Source organism: Berghia stephanieae, chromosome 13 (genome assembly GCF_034508935.2).
Source record: "Berghia stephanieae isolate SIO BIC M18660-M18661 chromosome 13, UCSD_Bste_1.3, whole genome shotgun sequence".
NCBI lineage: Eukaryota > Metazoa > Mollusca > Gastropoda > Nudibranchia > Aeolidiidae > Berghia > Berghia stephanieae.
In genome coordinates, this window is record NC_088372.1 from 19,533,391 (window position 1) to 19,553,390 (window position 20,000).

General features: G+C 36.2%; 1 protein-coding gene across 2 annotated transcripts in view; it reads right to left on the reverse strand.

The window, feature by feature from the left end:
• Positions 1-2,094: 2,094 nt before the first annotated feature.
• Positions 2,095-20,000, reverse strand: part of LOC144958722 (uncharacterized) — a 19,865-nt gene continuing 1,959 nt past the window's right edge. Inside the window, exons 2-9 of one of the 2 annotated variants that reach the window (XM_078890891.1) lie at positions 19,600-19,805; positions 19,004-19,166; positions 17,666-17,770; positions 16,548-16,682; positions 15,344-15,595; positions 8,782-8,856; positions 7,702-7,890; positions 2,095-2,397 (exon numbers count right to left, since the gene is read on the reverse strand). In XM_078890891.1, coding sequence (XP_078747017.1) covers positions 2,183-2,397; positions 7,702-7,890; positions 8,782-8,856; positions 15,344-15,595; positions 16,548-16,682; positions 17,666-17,770; positions 19,004-19,166; positions 19,600-19,758 — 1,293 coding nt within the window. In that variant the 5' untranslated portion in view covers positions 19,759-19,805 and the 3' untranslated portion in view covers positions 2,095-2,182. Of the gene's footprint in view, positions 2,398-7,701; positions 7,891-8,781; positions 8,857-15,343; positions 15,596-16,547; positions 16,683-17,665; positions 17,771-19,003; positions 19,167-19,599; positions 19,869-20,000 lie in introns of those variants that run through there. The other variant, XM_078890892.1, reaches the window with a different exon arrangement.

Sequence of the window (20,000 nt, forward strand, 5' to 3'; positions counted from 1 at the left end):
TACGCGTTGCTGTTGGTCACGGACCCTTTGTAATGCGTTTTGAGTACGTTAATTGGATATTGTGTTATATGAAAACTCAAAAGCTCAAATTGTTCCACTCCCTCCAAAAAATATAATAAGCTTTGTGAAACGGTGATAGCGGGTTTGAAATCACACATCTTTTATATGATTTGACCCAAAGTGCAAAAATTTACCCTCTCCTTACCAACTATAGGAAAATCGTCACATTCTTTACGATACAACCAACATTTTTCTTATTCATATTCCTTTTGTACACCATAAAAATTAAATGTGTGTTGTATGGTAATGTATTGTAAAAGAATTATGGATTGCAAGATCTTACTTTTTGTGTTAGTTGAGGAAAATCCTGAAAATGGCTGGTAAGGAGAGAGTTAATAGGTCTGATAACTGTATTCAATTATAGGCCTAATTTAACATTGTTGTAATGTACAATATTTTGAGTCAGTTTGAGAGCATTTCCATTACGACAATGAGACCATAACAATTTGGGTTATCAGACCTGCAAATAAGTCCCATCAGACAGTACATTGAAGAATAAATTGGTTTTAAGAGCTTCAGAAGACTGGTTTGATACCAAAACCAGCACTTTTTACTATGAAGTAATTTCAAAGTCAAGTAGATATGGGAGAAGTGTATCACTTTAGCTGGTGACTGTGTCAAAAAATGAAAGTAAGTATATATGCACAATTTTATGAGTATCGGAACATTCCTTCATAATCGGAGTAATTTATATATGATCAACCCTCGTGTGTACTATTTTGAGTATATATTTTGTAAAAAGATAAGACACATTTATAACATCTCAATCATTTCTTTAACAATACTTTTATTTCAAATAACACACTAAATCAATCAGTCATGACAATGAGATATCTGTCTTCTAAATATGTGCGGATGTATGGAATTAGTAATTACTAATTAGTTTTTTGTTTGGTCTTTGATAAACGACTAAAAATAAGTAAATCAATAAACATAGCCATCACCTCAAAACAGAATTAGGTCAGGGTGTTAAAATAGAATTGATATTTTGAATTGTAATAAACAATATTATTTTTTTAATCGAGGAAAATAAATTTACTGTCTTAGAGTAACAAAAACCAAAATTTTACATTTCTGGTTATTTTAAAAAAAAACTAAGGCAGGTCTGATAACTCAAATTTTTATGGACTCGTTAATGTAATGGAAAACACTCTGAAATTAACGCAAAAAACCGTCCATTACAACAATGGTGAAATCTGGACTCTTATTACGTCCGGTTATCAGACCTGCAAATATGTTCACGGAGTTTAAAAATCTCCTTCTTGACTTCTGGTTCATCTCGACATAATGCGATTTTCAGACGATGGGTCACAAATTTACACATAAATCGAGTGTAGAATGCAAGTATTGGATAAATAACATAATTCATATTGAATATTAACCTAACTGGCGTCATGTCTCCTTCTACATGCTACGTATGGCTGTTGGTCAACGAACCTTTGTTAAGCGCTTTGAGCACGTTTAGAGGATATTGGGGTATATAAAATCTCAGTTGTTTGCTTTCGTATCTTCATTACCAATCTGTTGAAGTCACTCAGGTCTTTGTTATTGTTTTTTTTTGCCATCCGCGTTTATGAGTAATTCTCAATCAACTGTATTAACCAGACTATAAAAGTTCATGATTACACATAGCTTTGTGTGTTCATCCGTATTAGATAGTATGAGCTTAGCTAAAAAGCTCACAACATTGCCATCCGGAAGTATAACGGACCAAGACACAAAACTATGTGTAACCTTGAACGTTTATAGTCTGGTTAATATACTTTAGTGAGAATTACTCATCAACGCGGATGGCAAAAAAACAATAACAACGACCTGAGTGACTTCAACTTCATTCTATCTATATTCCGGGTGGCAATGTTTTGAGTTTCTTAGCCAAGCGCATACTTTCAAAGGCAGAATTCAGTCTGGTTTTCCCTGGAGACAAAACACACAGATATATATATATATATATATATATATATATATTATATATATATATATATATATATATATAATATATATATAATATATATATATATATATAATAGAGAGAGAGAGAGAGAGAGAGAGAGAGAGAGAGAGAGAGAGAGAGAGAGACTTATTCTTCTTTTATTAACCAAAGCAAGATGGATGGTTGGTCTCAAAGCGCTTTAACCAAAAATCCGCTGAAAAGCGAGTAATGATCCCTATGGTACAAAGTTTTCTTGGACACATCTGTGACGACTGGTCTGACCTCGTCTCCAGCCTTCAACGACGCAATGGTACTCATTGTGGACTGGTCGTAGTACTCGCTGTCCTTCGCATAGAGAGATGCTAAAATTTTCTCGTTCGCCTTCAGATCAATGTAAATGTAATCTGTCAGGAATAATAATGGTAACAATAATAATGATAATAAATATTATGAATAATAATAATGATGATGATGAAGATGAGAAGAAGAAGAAGAAGAAGAAGAAGAAGAAGAAGAAGAAGAAGAAGAAGAAGAAGAAGAAGAAGAAAAAGAAGAAGAAGAAGAACAGCATTCCTAATGATAACTATAATGATGCTTTTCATTATTAGAAGTGTGGGTAAGGAAAAGGCAAGCCTTGTCTTAACGCCGGGTTGGATCATCCTTCGTCTGGTCCCTATCCTGTTGCTGTTCCAGCACGATTGCATCCAAGCTGGTATCACCTTCTGGGTCATTGGGGCACGCAAGCTCCTGCACGACGGAAACATGCTGATCCAGTAACAGGAGTGCTAAAAACTACTTCCCAAGAGGGGTCAGACAGTGGCACATTCCACCCTGGTCAGATGCGAGTGAAAAACTTCTCGGACAATATGAAAACACCCAAGAATAAGATGCTGCAGAACAGCTTTTTAATACCCTCCAAGAGGACAGAAGACAAAAGGATTGACTAAGTAGAAAACTTTGATATGAGACACTCGAGTCGACATGCTTGGCAACTGATTTGGAAACTTAACCCTGGAAACAACGAAACCAAAACCGCCCACTCGTGTCCGCAGATATTGTGGCACAAGAAATTAAGCAACGCGAACAACACGTTCCAGATCAGATGTTCGAAAAATATATCCGCAAGGAATACAGAAAAATTATCGACTCTCTCCCATCATCTGGCTCAATTTGGACCTTCCCAATCAGTCACGAAGAAATACATGAAGGTATCAAAATTATGAAGAATGGGAAAGCAGCAAGAATCGATGGAATATATACAGATATGATAACACACATTGGACACAACGCAAGGAACTGGTTGGCTGCCGCAATGTCTGACATACTTGACAAAGGAAGATACCCACAAACATGGAAAAATGCTCGAGTTATAGCCATCCTCAAACCAGGAAAACGAGCAACAGATCTATCTAGCTATAGACCCATCTCTCAACTGTGTTGCTTCTACAAACTACTAGAAAAAATAATAATAACAAGAATAACCCCTTACTTGAATCCAATAACCCCTACTGAACAAGCAGGGTTTCAACGTAATAGATGCGCAAAGAACAGGTCCTTGCCCTCACCTCCTTAATTGAAAATGGATTTGAAAAGAAACTCAAAACAGGCACAGTGATTATTGATCTCTATGCTGCGTATGACACATTGTGGACTGGTGGCTTGATGCTGAAACTTGCAAAAATAATCCCATGCAAAAAGAATATTGAAACTGCTCTCATAATGACAGGACCTAGGAATTTCCATGTGGTACTTGGTGACAACACCAGCAAAGTCAGAAAAATAAAAAATGGAGTACCACAAGGCTCAGTCTTAGCACCAGCATTGTTTAACACCTACATAAGCGACATGCCTCAAACGACTTCGACAAAACTAGGATATGCAGATGACCGGGCCTTAGCATACCAATCAAAAAACTGGGAAGATATAGAAACAACTCTTAGCAAAGACATCACGGCTATGAAAAGGTATTTTGACAGATGGTATTTAAAAATGAATACGTCAAAAACAGTTGCAACTGCATTTCATCTTAACAACAGGGAATCTCAACGAAAACTGATGATCAAGATTGATGACACAACACTACCAACTGATAAAAATCCAAAATACCTCGGAGTGACACTGGATAGACAACTGACTTATAGAATCCATCTTGACGGTAAAGCAAGAAAGATAAGGAAACGAAATTGTCTACTCAGAAAATTGGCAGGAACAACACGGGGAGCATCGCAAACTCTTCTCAGAACATCGACTCTGGTCCTTTGCTACAGTGTGGCAGAACATTGTGCTCCTGCTTGGACGAGAAGTGCCCATACACACCTTGTTGATGTGAAACTAAGAGACTCGATGCGAATAGTAGCTGGATGCCAGAAATCAACCCCAACACAATGGCTACCAATCATGAGCGCTATAGCACCACTCCACTTGAGGAGAGAGGATGCAACACAAAAATGGATATCCAGAGCTGAAGAAGATATTGGAACTCCTCTGCAAACCATATACAAAACTGCGCCCCCAGCATGAAGACTAAATCACGTTCACATTTCTACCTATCAAAGAAAAAAAAACTACAACACACAAGAAGCCTGGTGCTAGGAACGGAAAAAGGAAAAGGACAAGAGAAGGGGAACTAATTGAAGATCCCAGTAAATGTCTCCCAGGTCTAGAGGATCAACCAAGAAAATACTGGGTAGCTGCAAATAGACTACGGTCAAAACATACGAGAACAGCTGCCAACATGTACAAATAGGGGCTCCAAGAATCACCATCATGCACAAAGTGCAACCAAGCACCACAAGACGCAAACCAACTCGTACTAGATTGCCCAGAGACAAAACTGGAAGGGGGGATTTGAAACCATCAACAAATGTGATGATGATTTCCCAACCTGGATTGATACCTTGAACATAGAAGTGTAGCCGAACGAAACTACTACTACAATAATGATACTGACAACAGCAAGAACAACAACAGGTATAATAATAACAAGTTTAGTAATAATAATAACAATAATAATAATAATAATAATAATAATAATAATAATAATAATAATAATAATAATAATAATAATAATAATGATGATGATATAATAATAATAATAATATAATAATAATAATAATAATAATAATAATAATAATAATAAATAATAATAATAATAATAATAATAATAATAATAATAATAATAATAATAATAATAATAATAATAATAATAATAATAATAATAATAATAATAATAATCCTTTCTTTAAAAAGTATAGCCTTGTGGAGAACATTGTGCTTATTTGAGTCAATAAAAAAAATTGTACGGCGCACAACTCTACTGAAAGATTTGAAAATTAGAAATGTATTTTTTACAGATAGATAAACAGATAACTTGATTTCCTTTTATAATTTAAAGTAGGTTTGAAAGTTCGTTAAGTCAAACAGATATCATAAAAAATTTACCGACGACACTAACACTCTCAAAATCAACCAACTTCTACACTGTAAAAAGTTGTCAGTTTGCGTTTTACGACGACACTAACTCTCAAAATCAACCAATTTCTACACTGTAAAAAGTTGTCAGTTTGGCGTTTTTAAGCATATCGTTTCATTCGAAATAATATATTCACTTAATTACTTTAAGGATTTCAGACCTACACTAAGTTTTCAACAGTTTTCATCTATTAATGACATCAAGTATTATTATTGCCCCTTTGATGCTTTCAATGTGATGGTTTCGGGTGGATAATACCCAGGTTTAACTTATGACCACACCCTCAACTCTATCTGTCCAGTAGAGTTCTTACTTCCGTTGTGTTGTTGATTTAGCGGTGATCTGTGTTGTTATGTAGTCGTGTGTTCTCATTGCGTGTATGTTTGTGTGTGCGCGTGTGTGTGTTGTGTGTGGTGTATCGTTAGTATGCGCTTGGCTAAGAAGTTCACAACATTGTTATCCGGAAGTATATCGGACCAACACACGAAACTGTGTGCAACCATGATCGTTTATAATCAGGTTAATACAGCTTAGTGAGAATTACTCATAAACGAGGATGGCAAAAACCAATAACAAATTGACGTCAGAGTGACGTCAACTTCGAACTATCTATACATGTGTGTGTGTTTTGGAATATGGTTGCTTGGAAAAAAAAAGTACAGAAATTCCTGAGCGAGGAGGGGGGGGGGGGTTGCGAGGAACTGTGAGATTGGCATTTTTCAGCAAATCGTGGCATTCATGCTGATATTATTAACTTGATCACATGCAGGTATTCGGATTTATAGAAATTTTAAACAAGTTTCACCGATTAACAACATCAACTAATATTACTGCTGGTATTACTGTCGTTTTTATGCCATCGATGTGATAATTATTGCCCTGGGAAATATTTAGTCAAACGTTGTCGGAAAACTGTCAATTGGTTCTGTCTAGCGTCTAGCCCGAACAAACCAAAAGTAGACAGATTCGAGGACATGATATTTTTCGCGTCTGCTTCAGATTTTCATTTGACCTCACATAAGTTAAGTAAAGGGGAGACATTCCGAAAGCTCCTACATCCCCAGTACTTTTTTCACCTTTGATCTTTTGTCAGGCTTTTATTTATTCAATTTGTCATCTTATAGAGCATTTTAAAAACTCAAGAATAAACCTTGATAGATTTGTGAAAGTTTAAAATTTCCTAATTTGACCATTGTTTTGATTCTCGGCCGCCATTTTAATTTGTGAAGTATTGAAGGTAGTGCAAAGCAGTCCGGGTTTTTTTTTTCCTATTATGGTTAGTCATAAGTCTTAGTAAAGGTGCTAGGGTGTTTATTTTCCTATTAGGGTTAGTTAAAGGCACTAGGTTTTACTTTTTCTTGGGGTTAGTTGGGGGAATATTAATTAAGTTGTTTCCCTTTGTAGAAACTTTCGGAAGGCCTCCCAAGTAAAGCGTGGTAAAGACTTGCGACTTATTGATATTGATATCTACTGACTGATAAACTAAAAACATGCCGAATCATGCATGGTAACGACGACAAGCACATCGATTAAAATATGCATCTATTCCTAATCAAGCTAATCAAGAAAATGATTCTGGCAATATCGATTGAAAATAGTTCTTTCCCCGCGAAATTGCGGGCTTTTTACTACTACTACTAATAATAATAATAATAAGAAGAAGAAGAAGAAGAAGAAAAGAAGAAGAAGAAGAAGAAGAAGAAGAAGAAGAAGAAGAAGAAGAAGAAGAAGAAGAAGAAGAAGAAGAAGAAGAAGAAGAAGAAGAAGAAGAAGAAGAAGAAGAAGAAGAAGAAGAAGAGGAAGAAGAAGAATATAATATAATAATAATAATGATAATAATAATAATAATAATAATAATAATAATAATAATAATAATAATATAATAATAATAATAATAATAATAATAATAATAATATATAATAATAATAATAATAATAATAATAATAATAATAATAATAATAATAATAATCATTAATACATCATCATCATCATAATATAATAATAATAATAATAATAATAATAATAATAATAATAATAATAATAATAATTAACATCATCATCATCATCATCATCATCATCATCATCATCATCATCATCATCATCATCATCATCATCATCATCATCATCATCATCATTATCATCATCATCATCATCATCTTCATCATCATAAAAGCCATTAATGACTATGAAATGTAGGCTTATAACAACGACTAGATAACAAAATGTCTTATCATGCCTTTTTGATTCCAAGTTGTAGCCATGAGACTGAATGCGTACAGGCCATCTCGGGGTGCCCTAAAAATTCCATCCACGGGACTGTACGCGTCACCGAGATTCAGGATTTTTTCTGAGAAGATCAATGTTTGGGTTTCCGTGGTATGGTGGTCTGGGTGGTAGCCGAAGCTGAAGGCGATTGTGGCTGTTTCTGGGTAAAGATGTAATGCATTGCATATTATTGACTACGTCTTCATAATAGGGCCTTATGGGTATGTCAATAAAAATAATGATGTTCGGCTATATGGACTTGTGGTATGACATTCGTTTCCGGATTGGAAACTCCTGGGTTCGAGTCTCACTAGGCGCATAGTTGAGTCCTTGGAAAAGACTCTTTACTCATATTCTCTCACCGTACTCAGGTGTAAAAAATGAGTACCTGGCCGTTACCAGTGTTGTCTCTGTCCGAAATAATGGTAATATCGACTAACAGGCGTCATGTCAAACCCTACATGTTAAGTGTTGGTGTTGGCCAGGGACCCATTGTAAAGCGCTTTGAGCACGTTTAGTGGATATTGCACTATATAAAAGCTCGAAAGATCAAAATAATGGTGGTGGTGGTGGTGCTGATGGTGGTGGTGGCGGTGGTGTTGGTGATAGTTGTGGTGGCGGTGGTGGTGGTGGTGACGATGGTGGTGGTACTGTGGTGGTTGTGGTAGTGGTGATAATTATGATGATTTAATGATGATGTTGATAATGATGATAATGATGAGGATGATGATTATGATTATGGCGATGAGATGGGATGATGATGATGATGATGATGATAGATGATGATGATTGATGATAATGAATGATATGATTGATGATGATGATGATGATGATGATGATGATGATGATGATGATGATGATGATGATGATGATGATGATGATGATGATGATGATGATATGATGATGATGATGATGATGATGATGATGATGATGAATGATGATGATGATGATGATGATGAATGATGAATGGATATGATAGATGAGACGACGACGACTACGATAATGATGATAAAGATCATAATAATGATGATGATATTGTTAAACCAGCTACCTTTTTCTATCAAGTCATTCATTCTTTGAGCTTGATTCTTCTCAGTTTCCTGAAGACCATCAATTCTTGAAGAGACTGTCGGGAAATAGGGAAGGAAATAATGAAACAATTTTTTTTCAAGCAATGACAATTAACCAGCTAGTACGAGTAGCTTTGACTTGACTTTGACTTATGCCTCTTGGCACCTGGCGGAGCATAGGGCCCCAACAGCACTCTTCCATCTTCTTCTGTCCTTGGCACAGACCTTTGCCTCACTCCAGGTAAGATTGGAGACGCTCAAATCTTGGTGAAGGCTTCTCCTCCACGTCCGTTTTGGGCGACCCCGTTTCCTCTTGCCCTGTGGGTTCCATTCGACAGCCTGCTTGGTTATATTGCAGGGCTCTTTCTGCAGGGTATGGCCAACCCATCTCCACACTTTCTGCGTCTGACCTGGACATCCATTTGTTCTTGGTTTGTTCTTGTCCAAAGGTCAGCATTCGGCAATTTGTCAAAACCATTTCAACCTGAGTATTTGTCGAAGACAGCGGTTGACAAAAGTTTGTATATTGGCTGATATGGTCAAGATTGTTTGCCAAGTATCTGACCCATAGAGAAGGACTGCTTTAACGTTAGTGTTAAATATTATGAGCTTGGTTTTTGTGGATATGCTGGACGCTTTCCATATTGGTCTCAATATTGCAAATGCCGGTAGCGATTTCTTGATTCTAGCGATGATGTCTTCATCAGTTCCACCCGACTGACTGATATTGCTGCCAAGGTATGTAAATTCCCTTACATCTTCTATTGCTTTGCCATAGATGGTGATCTGTGCTTCTTGTTTGGCAGTTAAGCGCAGTAGTTTTGTCTTCTCTTCACTAATCTTGAGACAAACCCGTTGAGCTGTTTTTTTCCAGTGCCGTGATTTTGTTATGCATGTCTTGTAGGCGGTGTGAGAGTAGGGCCAGGTCATCTGCAAAGTCAGGGTCTTCGAGACTTTTTGAAAATGTCCATGGGAAGCCATTGTTTGAATTGCTATATGCTGTCATTGTAACCGAGAACAATACCACAAGAAATAGAAGTGAGTACAGCAAACATCCTTCTGATGTAATATCAAAATCCATTGGTCGACCATTATTGATAACTCGGCAGGAAAACCCATCATAAAGTCGTTTGATGATGTTTATAAATTTTCCTGTCACATCGAGGTGGAGAAGGATGTTCCAGATGCTTTCCATGTCTACTCTGTCTACGCTCGAAGTCTATAAAGCATACATATAGGGAAGATTGCCACTCAATCGACTGCTCAACAATTATTCTTAGAGTTACGATTTGGTCTATGCATGGCCGTTCTTTTCTGAAGCCTACGAGATCAGCAGCTAGTAGCTTTATGACTAATCAAAACATGGAATTTGTGGCACACCTTCAAGCATGCTCGAACAAACATAGTTGATTCTATATAAACAATGACTTGAATGAAATCGACCTCTCCCGGGTCATTGTAATTGTTTATATACCGTCAGATGGGTGACTAGTTATCACACAATTTTCTCGATCAGATTATAAACGTTAAACGTTACACATAGTGTTCTGTGTTGGTTCTATTGGCCAATCGATAGAACAGTCGGTAATTTGCTTAGACACACATCATCGATAGTAAAATCTTTGTATTTCTCTATGTTTACCAATCACTGCCATTATTTACATTATGACGACTGTCCGAGAGCCGTGGTTATCTAAATGCAGAGTTGCCTACTTGAAATGTAACCCCTCGTCTCAAAACGGTAGTATGTCGGGATTTTGTCAGATACTACAAAGTCAAATAATAAACTGGTCAAAAATATGAAACGTTGGAATTTAGCACATAAAATATGATATTCCTTCTCCTCTACAAAGCATATAAACTCAACTTAAACATGATATTTCTGGTTAAAAATTCCATTTTCAGCATCTGAATCATCCCGACTTAATACCGTTTTGAGACGAGGGGTCACACATGTCAAAAATTCTTAGTTTCCAGGGAAAATACAAAAATTAACTTTGAATAGCTTATAAATAAACAATTTGCCCTCAGCAAGATTTTTTAAAAGGTCCAAAGTCCTGAATATAGGTTCTAAGGAGCTAAACCTTCCTTCTAAGCAAGATATATTGAGTCAAAGAGGCGAATGCAGTTCTGTACCTGAAGCCAAAACATTGTATTTCTACGATTTTTTCGTCGTACGAAGCAGGTCTGAAAGTGTCTCTTTTCACCACCGTCTATGCATTGAAAAATGCTTCATTGTTTTGTTTTTGTTTTTAAGGGTTTCACGGTGCTTGCAACACATTTAAGTTATACCAGCGACAGTAAAAAGGAAGAAAACGGGAAAGTAGAAAGTTCTAGAATTACAATTAAAGCACCCAGGAGAAAGGAAGACAAAGGAGAACTGGGAACAAATAGGAGTCAGATGTAGATTCCAAGAGCATACCATCAATGTACTTAGTCTGGGATCGCCTATAAGTCTCACCCAGACACAAGCACAAGATCCAACAAAGAGGAACACACTCAAATGCTTACATTTCATTATACATTAAAAATAACAAATATAAAAATATATAACAGACAGATGAATTACAAGGGAAAAAAATAATCTCCCAAAACAATAATTATGCGTTTGACTATTTCCCTCTCAGTAAGGCCAACCGGCCGGGGCCAGGACAAAACTAAGTAATCTCATTCCAAGATTAAGACAGAAAGCAAGTTCGAAAACAGATGTAGGGGGATAGAAGACACAATAAGTAGGTACCTCCCTGCCCACTATGGGAGGTCAGGGACCCCACCCAGGAAAAATGCTTCATTACTGCCTGACGATCGAACAGTGGTATGAAACAGCATGTTTGACTGGGGACACAGGAAAAGAACTAGAAAAGCTTTGCAATACAACCAACCTCACCATTTTACAAAATGCAGACTCAGTCCCCACCCTTCTTCACAGAGCTCATATGTCCCTGAGTCATCCCGATCTAACCATCATCTCCTCTGACCTTCTGAATTCTTGTCACATTAAAGTCCTGGATGAAATAGGCAGTAACCATAAACCAATTTTAACACAAATAACAGTTCAAACACAGAAGAAAACATTTGAGCAGAAATCCAAATGGAATTTCAAGAAAGCAAACTGGGATGTTTTCACAGCAACATTAGATGACCAGCTTCCAAAAATTACAGATACATCAAGTGTAGAACATTTAAACGAAGCCCTCACCAAAGCCATTCTTGCAGATGAAAAAACAGGAATTCCAAGAGGTAGTCGACAGAATTACAAACCCTTCTGGAGCAAAGAAATTGAAAAAGCAGTAAATGCAAAAAAGGAAACAAGGAAAAACTTAGAGGAAAACAAAACCATTAAAAACAAGATTGAGTACAATAAAGCATCGGCAATTGTCAAAAGAACTATTAACAACGCTAAAAGAAAGAAATGGGCAGACACATGCGCTAATATTGACCTCAATCAAAATGGGGAAAAAGCATGGGCCTTACTTAATAATCTTAACAATGAAACCCCAAAAACCAACCCAAAGCCCATGAAAGCTACAGAAGGAACAATCGTAGATGACCAAAAAAAAAGTCATGATCTTCAACAAACATTTTTCTTCAGTAAACAAGGCATCAAAAAGAAGTGAAAAGGACAAAAAAATGATTAAAGACCTTAAACATCAAGAAAAGGCCCCAAAAGCTATCTCATACCTGTTCAAAGAGGGCTTTACCATGTCAGAACTTCACAGAGCTATGAAAAAACTCAAGTTAAAGAAATCCCCTGGACCAGATAAGATACACAATGAAATGCTCTTGCATCTTAGCGTGAGAGGTAAACAGATGCTTCTCAAACTTATAAATCTAACTTGGGAGACAGGAATAGTACCAAGGGGATGGAAAAATGATATTATAATTCCAATCTTAAAGAAAGATATACCACCCGACGAAACGAAAAGTTACCGACCAATATCTCTCACCCCATGTGTTGGAAAGATCGCTGAGAGAATGGTAAATAACCGATTATACTGGTGGCTGGAGACATGTGGCCTACTAAATAAATATCAGGCAGGCTTTAGGATAGGGCAAAGAACAGAAGATCAATTGTTTAGATTAAGTCAAAAAATAATTGATGGCTTTCAAGATGGAAAACATACAGTCGCGGTTTTTGTTGATCTCCAACAAGCCTATGACAAAGTATGGAGGAAAGGGTTGATATCAAAAATGATGGACTACGGAATTGATGGAAATCTCTACTTCTGGATTAAACAATTTCTCAGTAACAGAACAATCCAAACAAAAATTAATAACGGACTGTCAAACAGAGAAGTATTAGAGGAAGATCCCCCACAAGGATCCTGCCTCAGCTGTACTCTCTTTCTTATTTTTATAAATGATCTACCAGAAGTATTACAGACAGAAAAGGCCCTATATGCTGACGATTTAGTTATGTGGTATACTACAAAGCACCTACCAATAGCCTCCAATAGAATAAATGAAGATTTAGAAAGCTTAAACACCTTCTGTGATAAATGGAAATTAAAATTGATTGCAATAAAACAGTCTACTCTATATTTACTAAGAGCCATCCTGTTTCCAAGAAAGAAATAAGACTCTCCATCCAAGGCCATCGACTTGCGAAAGAAGAAAACCCCACATATTTGGGCATACAGTTAGACAGACAACTATCTCTGAACAAACACACTCAGAGTGTAAAAACCAAAGCCACAAAGAGACTCCAGTTACTAAAACGACTAGCCAGTACTAATTGGGGAGCAGACAAAAACTCGCTTCGACAACTCTATTTAGGCTATGTGCGTTCCGTCATGGACTACAATTTAGCCCTCCAAAATGTAGGTAGGAAAAAACACACACAAAACCTTGGACAGATTACAAAACCAAGCCCTTCGCTTCAGCTCCGGTGACCTGAGATCGACACCCACAGCAGCATGTGAAATACATACTAATGTGGAACCACTTGGACTTCGCAGAGAATCAGCAGTGCTTGAAATGGTTGAAAGATACAAACGAAAAGAGGAAAACCATCCAAACAGAATTCTGGCAGAGAAATGGAAACCAAGAACAAGGTTAAAACAAAAATCCCTGCTACACATTGCTAACAACTTGAATGAAAGACACAGAATCCCAGAAAATACAGAAAAAATCTATTTTAATCAGTCAAAAACCTCAATTACGCCGAACTAAAACTTCCAAAAATAAAGACTAACCTCGTAGAAGAAACAACAAGAAATTAAAAAAATAAGATATACAAACATTAGCATTGAAGACAATACAATAATACCCAGACAACTGGATACATGTTTACACAGAGGGATCTGCCCACAAAGGAACTAAAAATGCTGGGTATGGGTTTGTAGTAGAATACCCAGATAAAACCTGTGATAAAATCCACAATTCTTGCGGAAGCTCCTGCTCAAACTACGAGGCAGAGCAGTTGCAATAGAAGCCTCACTGCGACACCTCTCTTCTGTTTTCCAGCTAAACCCTTCAAAACTTCAAAACACTGTCATCTTCACAGACTCCAAATCGGTTCTCCAAGCTCTCGATTTAGATAAACTCTCCTCAACGTTCAATAGTTTAAGATCTCAACTAGATGAATTTCTTACAACACACAGAGTAGACTTATCTCTCCGGTGGATACCGGGACATTCAAATATACCAGGAAATGACAATGCAGACAGACTATCCAGACTCGGATCAACACTTTTACAACCATCAATTCCAGTATCCTTAGACACAGCGAAACAAATAATCAAAACAAATAAGAGAGAAGAATGGATTAACAGTTGGGCAATGAGCACCACGGGTAGATGTATGTTTTCCCATATGACCACTCCTGTAAAGACTGATTGCCTAAATAAGCTCAGAAGACACCAGCAAAGCATCATCTTTCAACCAAGAACACAACACATACCGCTCAACAACCATTTAAGCAAATTTACAAAAAACACATCACCTTCCTGCCCCCTATGTCAACACCCCAATGAAACAGTAACACACCACTTGCTTGAATGTCAACCTCTTGAAGACCTGAGATGCACATTCCTCCCACCAAATCCAAGAATCAGTAACACACTTTATAGTCACCTGGAACAACTACAAAAGACATCTAACTTCTACGCCATGGCACAAGACCGAAGGGCTAGAGCTCAGGTGGTCGCTGGTTCGGATAAGTAAGTAAGTAAGTAAGACTGGGGATCGAACCAAAGACTTTTCAAATGCAACTGATGCAACTACTACTACTACTACTACTACTACTACTACTACTACTACTACTACTACTACTACTACTAATACTACTACTACTACTACTACTACTACTACTACTACTACTACTACTACTACTACTACTACTACTACTGCTACTACTACTCCTACTACTACTACTATACTACTACTACTACTACTACTACTACTACTACTACTACAACTACTACTACTACTACTACTTAAAATCACAATTATTTAAACTTTAAGCTTTTTTTTTCATTTAGATCTTCCCAATATACAGTACCCAAATCGACAACTGGGTCACGCAAATGATAAACGTCTTACCCTTTGCATTTAGTTTCTGCAATTGTTCCTGTTGAGACTTCAAGAGTTTGAATTGAACGTCGAAATCAAGGCATTTTCCACACATCGAGTTGTTGTGGTGCTTGATGACGTCATCTTGGATTTTCAGCCTCAATTTCAAATTGTCAATTGCCTCTTCTTGATATTTCAGCGTTTTTTCTTGACTCGTCAAAGTCCTTCCCTGTTTCTCAAGTTTGGTCTCCTGGTAGCCAATAGTCTTTGTTAGTTCGATTACTGGGAGAAGAGAAGAATGCATATAATCTATTAAGAGGGTAATGTTGAATTATGTTTATTCCACCCGTCATCTTGAAAAACTATATCATTTCTTAGTAAAAGTGTAATCGTTGAATATTGCTTCGAACCCGTGGTATAAAATATTTATTCAACGATTGCAGAATATTATCGATTAATTTATTGGTTTGCCGGTTGATTTTGAATGAAGAGCTTATATTTTTGTATTTTGTAATACGATTCAATAGTCTGATGTCACACCGCTTGGCAACGGCGTCCATCTTGGTTCTAAACAAAGAAATCATTACTTTTTATTTTTCATGCTGGCTAGAACTTTTCATATGGCTTGTGATCAGAATGTGTAAAAGTCAAAACATGATCAAATTTCTGGGTTTTTTTTCCCTCTGGATATCCTTTATGCTAGCCGGAGAAATATTTCATACGGGCGTCCGCCATTGTTCCGATAGTTTAGAGCCAGTGTTGTAACTTACCATGCGTCATTAGGAAGGAAGTGACGTTACGACTATTGAATCCTATTCACATATCCTTTTAACTATGTAGGAAATAGGATTCAATAATCTGATGTCACGTCGCCCAGCAACGGTGGCCATCGTGGTTCTAAACATAGAAAATCGGTCTTTTCATTCTTCACGCTGGCTAGAACTTTTCATGTCTTGTGATCGGATTGTGTAAAAGTCAAAACAGGATCGGATTCATAATGGGGTTTTTTCCTCTAGATACGCTTTTATACTCGTCGGAGAAATATTTCATAAGGGCGTCCGCCATTGTTCCGATAGTTTAGAGCCAGTTACAAAGTTACCATGCGTCATTCCGAGGGAAGTGACGTCATGACTATTGAAACCTATTGCTACACATCGAACAAACAGAGTTAGAAACGTTTTGCTTGCCCATCTTCTGAAAAAAATAATAATAATAAATAATTTTTTTTAATTACCTTTTGCTTTTTGGCTTTGTAGATCTTTTATTTGTTTCGACTGCGAATCAAGTTGAAGATCATGATCAGCGTTTGATTTGTTCAGTTGTTTGTTTACTTTCCCCTGGAAGGAAATCTTTTTCTGTAATTTGGAAACTGAAATGACAAATTTGAAATAGTTTAATAATAATAATAATAATATAATAATAAATAATAATAATAATAATAATTAATAATAATATAATAATAATAATAATAATAATAATAATAAATAATAATAATAATAATAATAATAATAATAATAATAATAATAATAATAATAATAATAATAATAATAAAATAATAATAATAATAAATAATAATAATAATAATAAATAATAATAAATAATAATAATATAATAATAATAATAATAATAATAATAATAATAATAATAATAATAATAATAATAATAATAATAATAATAATAATAATAATGCACTTCATTCATTCAAAAGAAAATTTTTGTACTGTAAATTTGATTAATATGGACATTTATATTGGGTTTCCACTAGCGCCCTTTCAAAAGGGTAACAAGCAATTTCTATGTTCTGTTTTACGCTATAGAAACCTGGGTTTATGGTGCTCTGAAGGACTACTTTTTTTTACTTTTTCCACGAGCTTCCAAGGGGGGGGGCGAATCTGGCATGGCAGTTTTTTTGCATCGCTTTCGGCCGGGATGCGACCGCAAAAAATCGCAAAATGTCACTGATATGCATTGCGGCCGCACAATCTGTAATTTTTTTTGCATGTATTTGAAAATTTTTGAGATTTTGCAAAGAAAAAAAAAGAAAAGAAAGAAAAGAAAGAATTTTTTTGTTCTTTTAATTTGATAGCTCGTGTAGACCGTGAAAGCTAATTAATCAAGAATAGTTTCTCATTTTCTTATATTTTACTTGACATTACATTTGTTGCAAGCGCCGTGAAACCCTTAAAAACAAACAAATACCTTTCTTTCACGAACTAATTATAAGTTTTAAGGAAAATTAACCGCAAATTTTTGCCCGTATATTTGATATTCTACAATTCTAACATTCTTGCTTTTTGGAATTGTGGACGTTTTCCTAACTGTTGTACGAGCTTGTGAGATTGTACACTTTACCAATTCCATCCTGTTGGGAGATGAATTTTCCTTGCTCTGTAACCGTTTTCTCCAGATCGGTGATTTTCTTCAACAAATAATTCATAATCGTGACGCTATCCTCGTCTGCAAAGAAAAGCAAATATCGAATATAATGAAAAAAGTTGAGCTTTTATATAGCGCAGTATCCACATTTTTTTCCGACAGACACAATGCTGTTAATGGCCAGGTACTCATTTTACATCTGAGTAATGTGAGAGAATATGAGTAAAAAGCCTTTTCCTAGGACTCAACTACGCGCCGAGCGAGACTCGAACTCAGGACCTTCCGATCCGAAAGCGAGTGTCATACCACAAGACCACATAGATGCAATGAATGTCTATTTGATTCTTATAGCTACGCAGAAAAACACTTAAGACACTTTTTATCAATTCAGCGCAAGAATATTAATGGGGATTTTTTTTTCTTTTTTGGGGGGCGTGGGGGGGGGGGGGTACATATATGACAGACGTGCAGGTCTACAGATCTGCAGGTCTGATAACCGAACGCAATTATAGGATCGTCAAACATGATTGAAAAGGAGAATACTTTTCATTGGTTTGAGAGTATGTCCATTACAGCAATGAGACCATAACAATTTGGATTATCAGACCTGCAAATAAGTACACGCTTATAAACCAGTTGGGTTGTAAGTGATAATATGAATGATTTTATCCACGCAGAATAATATGACTGAGACTTGTCCTTTAGGACAAATGCAAAGCTGCCTCTTATTTGAAATTTCAGAAATTCGTAATTTCCATGGGGAAAAAGGGAAAAGACACCATAAAATAGCTTTACAAATTATAATTTGCTCTCAACATAATCAAAAAGTTCTAAATACAGGTTCTCTGGAATGACATTTTTTCCTTTTCAATAAGATTTATTGAGTCAAAGACATATTTGAAGCTCGGCAGCTCGGAGCCAAGAATTTCACGTAATTCCACAATTTTTTCGTAGTACTAGACGTTTAGGCAGGTCTGCAAACGTGAATCACCCCTTTAAAGAATTGAGCTTTTCTATAGGGCAATATCCACTAAACGTGCTCAAAGCGCTTTACAAGGGGTCAATGACCAACAGCAGCATTTAACATGTAGGACGGGACATGAAGGATGTTAGGCGATATTACAATTTTTTGGACAGAGACAACGCAGTTAACTGCCAGGTACTCATTTTACACCTGAGTACGGTGAGAGAGTGTGAGTAAAGAGCCTTCTCCAAGGACTCAACTATTCGCCGAGCGAGGCTCAGACCCAGGACCTTCCGATCCGAAATCGAGTGTCATACCACAAGACCACATAGCCGAACGAGAAGACTTACTTGCAATGGTCACATTAGCATCCACTTTGATTTCTGCCATTTGATAGTCTTCACCAGTGAAATACATAACACAGTGGTAGGTACCTATGTCGTCGAGTTGTGGCTTTTTGAGCGTCAGGGTGAGGGAGCTATGACCCTCATGCTTGGACATATAACCGTGCACCTGAAAGAAAAAAAAAAGATTAATTTGTTACTCAGCGCCTCAATTCGGTTTTATGTCGTGGTGAACCAGATTCTCAAATTGTTATCTAAGTAAAGCAGACCAGCCTACTGTTACTGACTGTTTGTTTTTATTTTTGTTCTTGTTTTTCTTTTTAATTTGTTATTTTTATTATTTGTTTTTCATTTAACTCTCTTCTTACTGATCCTTTTCAGCATTTTCCCAAAACGGCAGGCTTTCCCAGAAGAAAAATTGAATTTTTAAACTCAAACAAGACACTCTACAAAACAGATTTATGTTCTTATTAATTAAACAATAATCATTCTTCAAAGTTTGTAGTGTACAAAATAAATCTGAATGAGAAAAATGCATAATATTGTGTCGTAAATGATGTGACGATTTTGCTGCAGGTGGTAAGGAGAGTGTTAAATCTTACCTCCATGTTAGCGTTCAAATCTTTGCGTTTGGTCAGTCCTTTGTGAGTGATTATCGCAAACGGTATCTGTCCCTCCTTTTGAATCTGCAGGGTTACAATGTTCTTCGTTCTGTAAACCGGTCCTTTCACTACGCAAGTGATATTCAATTCATTAGCCATGGTTTTACTGAGAGGAATCTGATCGAGTTGAGCTACAAGAATCGGACCTGAAAAATGAAATAAAGTTCTAGAAGCTTGGTTTGTATTTTTGTGTTTTTTTGTTGTTAGTTGTTGTTGTTTTTTTTTTTTTGTTTTTTTTTTGATATTTTTTTAAAGTTCTTTTGTTATTTTTTCTTCTTCTGTGGCCATTCTTTAGTTGTATGTCATCATGTGTGACCTATCACTTCAAAACAGGATTTTAT